The sequence below is a fragment of the Diadema setosum genome, chromosome 17 (genome assembly GCF_964275005.1).
Source record: "Diadema setosum chromosome 17, eeDiaSeto1, whole genome shotgun sequence".
Lineage (NCBI taxonomy): Eukaryota > Metazoa > Echinodermata > Echinoidea > Diadematoida > Diadematidae > Diadema > Diadema setosum.
This window is the reverse complement of record NC_092701.1, coordinates 2,833,960-2,847,357: the sequence shown is the minus strand read 5'-3', so window position 1 is coordinate 2,847,357 and position 13,398 is coordinate 2,833,960. Positions and strand designations below refer to the sequence as shown.

General features: G+C 37.3%; 1 protein-coding gene across 1 annotated transcript in view; it reads right to left on the bottom strand.

Annotated features, from left to right (window-relative positions):
* LOC140240462 (GTPase-activating Rap/Ran-GAP domain-like protein 3) overlaps nucleotides 1-13,398 on the bottom strand; it is a 123,874-nt gene that overhangs the window by 35,087 nt on the left and 75,389 nt on the right. The window contains exons 3-5 of the mRNA XM_072320233.1: nucleotides 11,678-11,746; nucleotides 5,691-5,778; nucleotides 3,853-3,971 (exon numbers count right to left, since the gene is read on the bottom strand). Coding sequence (XP_072176334.1) covers nucleotides 3,853-3,971; nucleotides 5,691-5,778; nucleotides 11,678-11,746 — 276 coding nt within the window. The remainder of the gene's footprint in view (nucleotides 1-3,852; nucleotides 3,972-5,690; nucleotides 5,779-11,677; nucleotides 11,747-13,398) is intronic.

The window sequence follows — 13,398 nt, the reverse complement described above, 5'->3', positions numbered from 1 at the left end:
ACACTCCCACAAACACACATACATGCACATGTCACAAAGAAACAAATTGCGTACATAAATGTTAAAATATTATTTATAAAAAAAAAAGAATGAGAGTACCCAAATAACGATTCGCTCAACATCTCCACACTATTTACTCTCATCAGCTCATGTCACGCGGACAAGGACCCCATGCAACCATAACGTTTTTATCTTTCCAGCTGAAGTGACCAAAAATGCCGCATATAGCAAGAGAATATCATTTAGGCCTATATGCTTCAATAACCATATCATAATAATATGACTGATCTTTAAATCGATATCATCCGAGTTTCAGTAATTATAATTTGAGTTCTAAATTCGTGCGTTCCTTTAGGAACAAGTGCCGCAACAAACGATTACTAATGGCTGGTGAGTCTTCGGAGGCGAAAAACGAATTTTAAAAACCCTTGTTTTTAATTTGGTACGTGATTTCTATGTTTAGAAGAGAAGATGTGATGATAATCCAGGAGGATGGATAGACGGATAACATTTTACTTTTCTGCCTTCAGCGGGTTTGTTCTACTTTGCTTCTCTCTCCTTCTCTCTTTCCTTTTCTCTCCCTCCCTCATTCTCTTTTAATCTCTGGGTATAGCGCAAATCCCATGATGCCTTGCAGCTTCCTTTCACGCGGGCTAAAACAAAACAAAACAAAACAAAACACACATACCAAAACAACTGACTTTGGATGCGCGCGCGCCTACTGCAGACTTAAAGGATTTTATGGGTTTAATGGATGAACCTTCCATCCGAAGAAAGGACATGAAATTTAATCCTTGCAGGAATTATTTTGACCAAGGGGAGAAACTCGGGAAATGCGACGCTTATTAGTGGACTAAGAGTCCTAATCTCATGTTGATACGAGTAGCGGCTGCTATGTATCGAATTACGCTTGAAGTGCAAACTGTTCATACCTCAAGAGCCGGTATACGTCGAAGCGAATTTACGATTATCTCAACGAATTTCTGCCTCAATACTTAGAGATAGTATTGATGATTAAAATACCTTGTACACACTTACAGGTAAATCAATGAATTGAGATTCCCGATGGCAGGTTATGTTCCTGTCGTAATATTCGTTAGAGTAGATTATTTCTACACATGTGCAGACATGAGCCTCGTGGCCAGCTGCAGTTATATTGCTGACGTAGGCGCATACAACCTTAACATCGATACAAATGCATATTCCATTTAGAAACATTATGCTACATATCATAAATCATCATCACCCGAAAGATTACTGAGAACATTCCTAACGAGAGTTGTTGCCTTTTTTGTGACCATAAAGATAACTGTCCTAGAACGTCGTACGTGGCGAGTTGATGGAGGGTCTTCGCAGATGCAAATGACAAGGAAGACAGATAAAAATCCAATAAATCTCATAGATATTGTCCGACCCTTCCCCTCCCTATCCCCAGAAGAATCGATGCCCCCTATTGGTCTTGTTCCTTGGAATACTTGCAAAAGGTCAAATCGATATCACTTAATACTGGGTGAAATACACGACACAAGCGGGGAAACAAGATGCAGATTATAAATGACATGGCCAAAAAAGATGTAGAAGAACTCGTTACTGGCATGAGTACTATTCCGAAATAAATATCCTATCGGTTTGTAAGTTACAAAAGGATATTTTTACAACCATCCACTGTTCAGCTCTGTCAACACGGCTGTAACACTAGTGTGGTTTTACAGTTTTAGGAATGAATTGATTACTCTATTGCTTAAAGCTAATAACTTTTTTTAAAACGCCTCATGGCAGTTGCCAAACGTGTAATTTGTGACACAATGGAATGGAAAGCTGATAATGGAATCATAAAAATGCAAGCGACGTAATTACATTTCTTCTTTCCTTTGATAGAACCCTGTACCACTCTTTCGTGCTATTGGGCAAGATAATTTCACCACTCTGTTCTTTGTTACCCAGAATGCCCTGCCACTTTTATCAGACTTACATTGCTAGGTACCATGTTGTACTTCTGGTTCAAGAGTTTTTGTTTTTTTGTTTTTTTGTTTTTCGAGGATGAAACATTTTGTCCAAGAAAGACCAAAGGCTGCGGAGAGAATTCAATCTCATTTTCTATTATTAGGAAATCTTGGATTAAAATATCCATAAACATGACGAGCATAAATGGTCTAGTATGTGGTTACAATAAATTATAGGTAGTTCACGCCATGTAAAGTTTACTTGGGTAATGTTGCTTATATCTTAATCATCTTTTGAGTTGTGATTTTAAGATTAGTTTCAGATATAACTTATGAAAGCGATACGTATACTTGATGTGCGTTTCATGCAAGCACTAATCATATAAAAGACAACCACAACGAACTAAAACAAACTGCAATCAATTCAAAATATATGAATATTATATAAATGTCAGCTACACTATATTAATGTGTTTGCTCATTCCACACACACGTTGATTGAATATTTAACTCTCTCTTCTAAAACGTTCAACGTGTACTGCATTTTGCAGCATGAAAAGAATGATTGTCTTTAAAGTTTGTGATTTTTCACGCCTGCTAGGAAGTTTGGAAGGAGCTATGCAGCATTCATTTATTATGCAGTATTACATGATCTATCTTTGCAATAAATGTCATCGATATGGTTGTCATCGATATAGTTGATACCGCTACGGGACATCACAAAGTGAATAATTACTCCAGTAAAACGTGAACATTACAAGACCCTAACTATTGATGCCTGTGAATGACCTAGCTTTCTCTCACAGGGACACAATTCAGTGGTGTCACGGAAAAGATATGAGGGTACGGAAGCTATCCCTGGATACGACTCTCCATTTACATCCCAATTTGCCGACGACTGCACGTGCACGGATGAGGCACGTCTGTAACAGTTTATTATGAAAGGAAAAGGAGATAATAAAATAGTCAAATTGTAAATTTGTTTCATGGTGGACAACAATTATTGTTTATTTCGCCTTCTGGGTGACTTTGTAGAATGAACATTTTTATGACAACCTCGTGATATCAATTTCTTAATACTAATTCATTTTTCATACTACATGAAGCAGATTGTAATTCGCAGACTGTCGAAAGATTTCATCAGATATATAGGTTAGTGGCCACTCGTGGAGTAACCATGAGACCAACCGCCTTAAGTCGGGCAAGGATTGGTAAGTGTCTTGCCCAGCTGCTGCAACCAATCAGGGGCTCGAACCTCAAAACTGAGGCTATGTGGTCCTGTGTACTTCCTGTAAACATCAAGGCTCGACATTAGCGGTGATCCCGGCTGTTCGACAACCATTCTTTTTTTTTTTTAAAGAAATTATATTTTATTGCAATACTGATTTTTTTTTTTTTAAACTTCGTAAACTTAGTTACACTTCTTAAGCCCTTTATCATACTTGCAAATATTCACATTATCATATTGTATCATTTTATTTTTGTTTTGTTATTATTTCGGTCTATTGTTGTTTTTAATGATTTTTGCTGCCACCATCAAAAAAGTAAGTGTCGAGCCTTATATATATATATATATATATATATATATGTATATTTGTATTATATATATATATATATATATATATATATATATATACATATAAATATATATATATATATTTTTATATAATCTCTCTCTCTCTCTCTCTCTCTCTCTCTCTCTCTCTCTCTCTCTATATATATATATATATATATATATATATATATATACACTGTAAGAAACTAATTTGCGAAGAATTTGTCAGCCATGTACTTTTTTTTTCTTTTCGTTTCATGTAAAAATAGACCAAGAGTCAAATGCGAGGTCATTATTCCCAGGCATAGAAGTTTTTGTCGAAATTCAAAACAAACACGATGAAATTGGACTTACTGTTTTTCTCCACAGAATGGCCCTGTATTGTGGCACGTTGTGATTGTTTGCATCGGTCAGAACCACCGACAGAAAGAAGATATTTTTGTCCACGTCCGCTCCCACGTAGTTTTGATGAACTGTATGTAGATATATATATGTATTTTTTTTTATGAATTGAACAAATAAAATCACCACACAATCCTTAAGCTTCTCTTGAATCTAGACGAGAATAACATAGCAATTAATAGGGAAAGACGTAGATCAGGATTGAGCACCTGAGACCACTTCCCTCGATGTGTCTACCTCATGTTATTTTACTCATACAAAAAACAGTAGAATTGGCTATACTTAGATATCAGAATGTGATTAGAGTGGCGCGTAGTCACTTGCCTTAATCCTCACATTATCTAAAACCGCACGATTACACTACGTGGGATTAGACTGAATTGGGATTAGACCAAGTGGCTATTCACCATCAGAGTTTCGGCTTTTAAGGGATAAACTTGTCAAATAGTTATGACGCGAAACTTGACACATCAATGTGATCTAGAACACGTTTGGAAGCCCGATAAACTGAGAAAGCAATTCTCGCCAAAGGTGACATTACCTTTTGTACTTTGTATGTTATTATCCGTTTTAAAATTCATGCATGGACAATCACTGATTTCATTCGAATTTTCACAAAAGGATTAATTCGTTTACTTGAAATTTGTCTTTTCTGTTTGTGGCTGTCAGGAAAATTCTTTAAATTCCTTAAAGGGATGGTATAGTGCTGGTTGAGGTGAGAATTCAGCTTTAAACTTTTTGCAAGATGGGTAGAAACCACTGTACTAAATGTTAAAATAACATACAATTCTAAACAAAAGTGGTTCAGCGTCTATTTAGGCTCCTAAACAACGAAAGGAAAATGCGTTAACAGTATATCGAAAACTAACTTGCACCTGCCGAAGAGGAAAAAAATACTTTTTCTCTTGAGCAAGACTACGTGCAAAATCAATTTGGAACAGCAATAAAAAGATTAACAGCACATTTTTTTTTATTTTTTTATGATGGCATGAAAGGGCATTGCCTTTGAATAAACTAAAATGTTCTTATTCTGTACACGGCCTTGTTCATTATGATACCGGGGCTGCAGTAAATTTATTGTGTATCATGTGTCCTGGAGTTTTCATTCCTTTTAATGCCAGAAATGTGCCTCATATCATATGACAAACGTAGTTGACATACACGACGTTGAAAGTGCCATAGCTACTTTGTCTCACCTTGATGTACAATTTTATGATGTTATACGATGTACTGAAAACTAGCATCCCACCGCAGAATGCATATTGCACATACAGCATGTACATACTTATACATACATTACATATGATTTTGGAACATAACTGTAGGACACCATTCTTAATACGAAGACAAACAAAAAAGTTTCAGGCATCAGAAACACCGAAAATTCATGACGGATGACATAAAAGAGACAAGACTGCCTGAAATCAAATCAAAACGCTTTCAATATATAAACGATCTTGACATGAACTTTATATCTTGCTTCAATATATTATGCAATGCGCATGTCGCCAGTGAGACGCAAAAAGGTCTACAAGATATTCAGAATTTGAATACACTCCAAACAACTCCGGCTCTACGCGACGACGTATTACAATTTGACTTTTCATCTCTTCGCAAAGTGCGGTAGATTTTTTATGTTCATCATTATTCACTGTGTCATTATACATTATACACAGGCACAAGATTCGGAAAGTTTCATCACTCGAATGGAAGCTATAAGGTTGTGTGCCTTAGAATGGTTTCATGCGAGCCTGCAGGACATGGAGACAAGATATAGATGACTAACTTACTCTTGCCAAGAAAGTACTTGAAATACCATCGAGTGTGGTACTCTGGGTTTTCAAGATGTACGTCACTTCCGGTGGCTACGGTCGAGATCTGTAAGAGGATAAGAAACAACGATCAGAGGATGACATCAAACTCACAACGGACGTCAATAAGTGATTTGTAAATCCTACTGCGGCTATGTCGTGAATATTGACATTCATTTAAATGGTTACATAGAATGGTCTACTCAATTACTACGCACAGAAGGTATACAGTGCACTGTGGAGTAAAGGTATACACAAGTATTCAAATACTGACTTCAATTTGTACAATCATCGTTCAATATGCACAGTCTTTGATTTGTGCCTGCAATAGATGGATATCCATGGATTTACAAGATGAAAAATCACGTTAATAATGCAAAGGGAGATTTCGAATTTCGCCCACATTATTCGAAAAAAAAAACAACACTTTTTTTTTGGGTCAACACTGATAGTTTCTTTGTTTTTGCTCTTATTCAACGCCATGTAGTAACACCAAGGAGCACTATAGTACCTCCTTGGTGTTACAGAGAATAAGAACAGATTATCAGATCAGAGTATGGACCGGAAGTAAACGTGTTTTTACTCACAAGGTATGCTGGTAGTAACAATGTATGGTATTTCACAAATTCAATTCAATTCAATTCAATTCAATTCATTTCATTTATTTTCATTCTTCTTTTTCCAACAAAACATAACACATAATAAATTTAGATAGATAATACAGATAAACAAAAGAGTGCATACTTCAAAAAAAAATAAAAAGTTATGCTTCAGTTGAAAAAAAAAAGAATTGAGAGGTCCACTAAAAAGCAAGCTTCTACGTTGTGAACCACTCAAAAAAAGAACAAACTTATGAATTACTTATTTACAAACATTTATCACATATAATTTACGACAGAACGGAACAAAACAGGAGAAACACAAAAACATGACACAAAGATAGTATTCAACACATAAATATGGCCCAAGAAAAGAATACATTGTTATCTCGTGTCAAAGGCATGTAGATTGATGCTGAGAGATATCATAAGCATTGTCATGAGATGACGCATTTGATGTGGTCATCGCACGCCAGATGATTTATAGATGGTTTTATGACGGTTACATTGATAATCACACCTTATTGTAAGTATGATTATTTGTCCTCTACAAATTACTTGATTTCAGCTAATACAACATCTCTGTTGGGGTAAGTTTTGGTTTAATCAGCAGTAGACTACTGCTTCACGATATGGTCCATGTCCTGGATTAAAGGCATGGCGTGTGTATCAGCATCTTGCGACTTAAACAACTTGTGCGACGTTATTCTTACGAGCTCGGTCCCATGAAAGCGACGCTGCCTGCAGCAAAATTTTGCACACGCTAAAACAACGTTGACGGCCCAGTAGAAAAAGCAAAGAGAGCATGGAGAGGGAGGGGTGGAGGAGGAGGTGGAGGTGGAGGAGGAGGAGGAGGAGGAAGGGGGGGGGGAGGGGTATAGCGATGGGGCAGTAGAAGACGGAGCAGATGGATGAGGAAAGCCGAGGAATGATTACAGCAATGTTCCCACGGGATTTGATACGGATTAAAGTTGTACCGAAAAGGAACCCGACGTGACATCAACTTGCTGAGAAGAGGAGAGCAACTACAAAGATTGATTGCGCGCGGGAATATCGCAGGAGGAGGAGAGAAAACTGCTTAATGCCAACGAACTAGATTAATGCAGAGAGCTAAAATGCAACATACCGGAGTGCGAGATGCTAAAATTATGTACGACTATGTGAGTGTACTACTGGTTTTAAAGACGATATACGTGTCTTTTCGGTTACATAACCAAAACAGTTTCGGTTTCGGTTACTATTATGAGATACAGGACTGTAAATACAAGGGCGCATTGAAATGTGATATTTTGGTAGAGCGAGGGGTCGATGTGAAGTACATGCTTCGGGAAATCGTTGTCATGGCAACTGTTTCCATTGAGGTAGATGACGGTTTGGAGGGATGGTTTGTGGTGAAAGATGAGGATTTAGGAGGTAAATCAACAAATGGCGCAGGAAAGCTGATCAATACTTAGTGAAAATGAAACCGGAGTGATGTACTTGGCTGAGGGGAGAATCTGGCAAGAGTGATTGATAGGTGTGCGGAGATAGAGGGGGGGGGGGGGGTAAGAAAACTGGTCTGAGGCAACATCCAAAGAGGACGTCATGAGAGAAAAGGGCCTACTTTGGATGGCCTCGGGTGTCCATACATCACACGGGACCAATTCTGTCATTCAAACCTACATATCAAGTTCACTTTATGGATGTTTACGTTTTCTCACACCAAAATTTAAATTTGGTTATAAATAATCATTGTGATGCCGGGAGGAGAGAATATGATTGCTTGGTGCGGATGTGACGAGCGAGGAACTTATAATATTTTCCCTAAATGCGAATTGTAAGGAAACCAACCTAACCAGAAGGTTACACACGGTACCAGATATAGTAACTGTTTTGCTTCAAAAAAAAAAAAAATAAATGCATTTGGCTGGTTTGATAAACTCTTATATGTGAAAGATTTTAGTGTTGTCAAATTACAGGGATTACAAGTTTTATGCAAACAGTATGACTAATATTTAGATTTCATGGAAAGAGTACGCTATCCATTTTACATGTGGCTATTTCACAATTTTCTTTAATTATGGTCATCACCAATACTACTATTGCAGCTGTTATTGCTACTACTTCTACTACTACTACTACTACTACTACTACTACTACGACGACGACGACGACGACGACGACTATAAACTACTGCTGCTGCGCTCCTTCTTTTTATTAGGTGATCCGAGTATCCTCTCGGATCACCTTCTGTATCTGTACTGATTCTTTATTCTTCTTTCTTTGTTTCTTTCTTTATTTCTCCTCAAAAGTTGTGCAGAGGTTAGCTCAGAAAGTGCATTGCCTCTCAATGTCAAACTTATACCATATATGTGTCATGTCGCAAAGACGATAGCGCAAGTAAAATCATAGTGATCAGTCGACCGTGACGTCACTATGACGTCATTATATGAAAACACATTTTCATGCATATCTCATTAATGGAATGGAATATTTCAATGAAATTTACGTCACATATATTTCAAGTGAAGCGGATTCTACTCATATTCTAAAAATTCATTTTTATTCCAAAACGCGCGCGTACGCGCGCGTTGAAAAATTTGTATGCTCAAATCGAGCTCAATTTTTTTTTGCACACGTTTTAGACCATTTTGAACATTTTTTGAAAAATTGAAAAAATCGGACGGACGCGTACGCGCGCGCACATATTCGCATGCACAGCTAATATGAAATGGAAATTTTTCATTTTTTCACACGGATCGGATGTCCAAAATGTCAAGGATTATTTCTACCAAGTTTCAAGTCGATCCGACTCAATATGACGTCATACGGGCCCGTCAAATTCAAAATTCCGCGCGTGCGTCAATGGGGATACACAGTGCAACTATGCCAAAAAACCGCCAATTTTAAATCCGATTTTACTCGTCAGGATGGACGGTGACCCTCCATTTTATTGACACATTCTGAAAGCTGATGAGTTGTACATGCCATTTCATGGGTTGGCTATGCTGACAAAATGATTAAAAGATATCAAATTTCTTAATAAAGTAAAAAAAGTAAATTTTCAAAATGACGTCATCAAATTTCAAGTTTACTCGAGCGTATCTCACCTATCCTTTGCCAATTTTCACCCAAATTTCAATATGTTGTAGCTTATGAAATGTACTTTCATAAATGTCATAACATAATTTTGATTGGATGACGGCATCACCTCGTAAAAATGGATTGAAAGTAACCTTGTCAAATTTGACCAGTTTACGTGTAATCTCTATGGGAGTGCAGTTTTTTATGGAAATGAAAATGGACATTCCTATCTTTATCAAGCACTAGCTCACTTATGCTTCGGTGAATTTCTCCAAGATTTTGATATGTTGTAGCTGAGACTTGGGCTATTGTAAATGTGCCCTTCGTTTTTTCATACGATGTCGGGATCACGTCAAAAAACTTACTTGAAATTAAAGTTTATCTTCGATGTATTGAAATATTTCTTTCTTTTTGCAACTTTATGTGCAATAACTCAAGAAAAACATACCCTATCACCACCATATTTTGCACATGTTTAGTTCATGTCACGAACATTATTTCATAAAATAACAACTACTTGATCAGACGCCATCTTGGGTATGTAAATTAGCGTCAAAAGTCATAAATGTTTCATCCTGTATCTTCGTGAATATATGTCCTATCTTTCCCATACTTTGCACACGTAAAGACCATGTTACAGGGATCATTTCATCAAATAACCACTTTTTGCTCAGATGCCATCTTGTCTGTGCAAAGTGGGGTCAAAGGTCATATGTACTTCTTTTTCTATCTTCGCTATGACGTGTTATCTCTATGGGAGGGAATTTTTTAGATGTGAAAATTGACATGACTCTCTTTATCGAGCACTATCTTACTTATGCTTCGGTGAATTTCTCTCATTTTTTTTAATATGTTGTAGCTGAGACTTTGCACTATCAGGACTCGAATCATTGATTGAAAAAAAAAATCGGATCACCTTAATTTGTCAGTGATGACAAATTACAATCTCTAGATTTTCTTCATGTTCTTGTTCTTGTTTTTCATATTTTCCTTGTTTCTCTTTTCTCCTTCTTTTTCTCCTCCTCCTCCTCTTTCTTCTCTTCTACTACTACTACTACTACTACTACTACTACTACTACTACTACTACTAGAAACTACCTCTCTACTGCTCGGTCTTCAACTATGATACTATAGCAAGTATCCCTATTCTCTTACATTAAGCGTTATACTATACACATTTCGGTATTACGCAAATAATTGTTCAATAGAGATGATGCATGTATTACTATCCATTCCACTTATATAACCATTTCTGTGTCAGAGACTTTGTACAGGGTGTATACAACGCTATGTTTTTTTTTCTGTACCAGTCGGTACTCATAGCACATATAGTTTAATTCTATATTTCATTGTTAGGTTTTGCCCATGAAATTATGCCCTTTTCGTAATTCCTTGGTTGGTTGTCCTCTCCTTTTATTTTAAATCTTTTTATTTTCATGTCTGTTGGGTCTTTAGAGCTTGAATGAATACGTTTGGAAATGTTCCATTTACATATATTCGTTTTTAAATGATTTTACATTTTAATGATAATGTAACAGAATTTATTTTACTCTAATTGTTTTGATATTCTGTGCATTGACGATTTAGTTTCCTGCAGAGACTAACCGTCTCAGGGCGAGTCATACCGTGTGAGAAAAATTGAATGAAAAAAAAAAAGAGGTTGATAATGATTTCTTTGGAATTGAAAAGAGCAGAAAACATAAGAAAGATGCAGGTTTCAAAATTGATTCTCTACAAAATAGCACATAAACAAAATATGACCGATTGTACGGCAAAAAGTGCCATCGACACGAAGTTTTGTGTCAGAGTTTGAGAGGAGGGGTACATGGGTAAGAAACCGACATGTTAATGAACATGCTTGTCTCACAGAGGAAAGGCTTCAGTAATCCTCGAACGTCAATGCATTCAAACTAAGAATTGCCATTTGAATCCGACAAACAGAAATGGTAAAAGCTATTTAGAGACTCCTTTTCAACGATTTTGTGAATAAGAAAAAAAGAAAGTCGACAGCGAAAAACAAATATTTGCCTACACGTGAGTTAATGAACCCCAGAAGGGACCATGAAACAAATGCACCTTCTCGTCTCCTGGTAACTTTCTCAAAGTTTTGCCTCACGAGCGTCTGATCAGTCATAATCACGCTTTACGCGCGAAAAAGTCCGCACAATCAACAGCGTGTTTGCGCAGGCGCAGTGTGCATCGGTCCAGGTAACAGGGAGTTTTGAGATGGAAACAACGTGTGATGGTTTCCGCTCCATCACTCCAGTGCCACTCACCCATGTTTGCTTCCACTATTTTTCTTACCTCGTCTCTCTCTCCATCTTCGACTCGAAATCTTCCTGACGTCATCCCATCTCGATCATTCGTCACCAGCTGTAAACAAACAGAAGAGAGAACATAATGAATGTATGCCTCCTAAATCGCATAAAGGAAGAACAGACAGAAGGTGAGGGAGAAAGATCGCGAGATAGAGAGGAAAACAAACTGTGATGGAGATTGATAGAAAGGTTAAAATCAATAAAGTCACGAGAGACATGGATAGATACTATATAGAATATTATTAAAAACATAACTGACATATCTGAACGCAAGTCAAGTGTTTGAATGTGTATGTGTGTTCCGACCCGCGTCGGAATACACGGTCTAGGATATTTGAGCTGTTGCATAGTTCTGTTGCTTGTCCAAATTCGCTAATTTGTGCACATTTTGTTGAATTGATTTCGTCAATTTCATTCAAAGCAGTCAAATCTACCCTTGAATTGCCGAGCATCTTGACAACTGTAGTATTCTAGACATGCGCCAGAAGCCGCTTGGATATTGTTTGATTTTTGTTGCATACTATCTCAGTCTTTAAAGTGCGTGTCATTCAGTAGTGAATGTTTATCATCATCTTCTCTTCGCTAGTCTTTATTCAAGACAACATAATTATACTCTCATGGTCGTGTAAACGTCACTTCCGGTAGCTGGAGTGAAAACAAACAGCTCCCATGAATGTGCGGAACTTGAACGTGAATGCAATACACACCAATAGCAGAGTGTGAATCTCCGTGGTGATACAGACAACACTGACCACGATGTTTACGAACTTGGACTGGCGGCGTTCAGAATCCTCGATCTACATAACCTCCTTCGTGATTTTTCAATAAAATTTCTCATGGCTATCAAAAATGTTAAGAAGGACCCTATTTTATGTGAGTTTCATGGATTTCAAGTCAATTACGGAAGAAAAGTAGATAATTTTTAGTCTCAAAAGTAGGCATATCTATCGACTTCTGACGGGTTTGTTTTCACTGGAGTCGCCGCTATTCGTGACCCCGTGTAACATAAATGCCCGAATGTCTGACCATAAAGCTATGTCTTTTGATAGTCGAGTCCTTCTCACGGAAAAAAAAAGAGAGAAAAAGTAACGACATTGTCCAACTTTGCTTTTAATAGCCTTGTAGCTAGTCGCATTCCGACAGTTGGATAAAGCAAGCGTAAACACATCAGCATTAATTTGCACATGAATCTGATTAGCCTGTGACCATTCACAAAAATTTGAGGAATTTTCTGTTTGTATTTGCCTTGTACAATGAGACAAAAATGAATGACTTTGCACTCATTATACAAATAGAAGCACGGTCATTTCAATTGTATCCGCGCACAGTGAAGAAATGAAGCAATTATTGACCGTCAGAATGGTCAGTTAGAGCAGGCCATCGGTCATTGGTCATGGGTCTCACACGATCAGCTGTCAAAACTCAATCAGTAGGGAAAGACTGATTGATGGAGGGTTTCTTCTGTTTAATTTTAGACCAGATTTCACCTTGCTCTCTAAAATGGCGATTGTGTTTATGAGGCAACTGCATGAAGGGTTTGTTTCTTCCCTCGAATTTCGTTGCCATGTCAACAGATATTAGGGAGCTTTAGATTTTAGACGCGCGGACGTTCAAAGAGAAAAAAAAAACATGATCTGAGCGTGCGCAGTAACTTGATCCGCGCTACTGCGCACGCCCAGATCATGTTTTTTTCTCTTTGAACGTCCG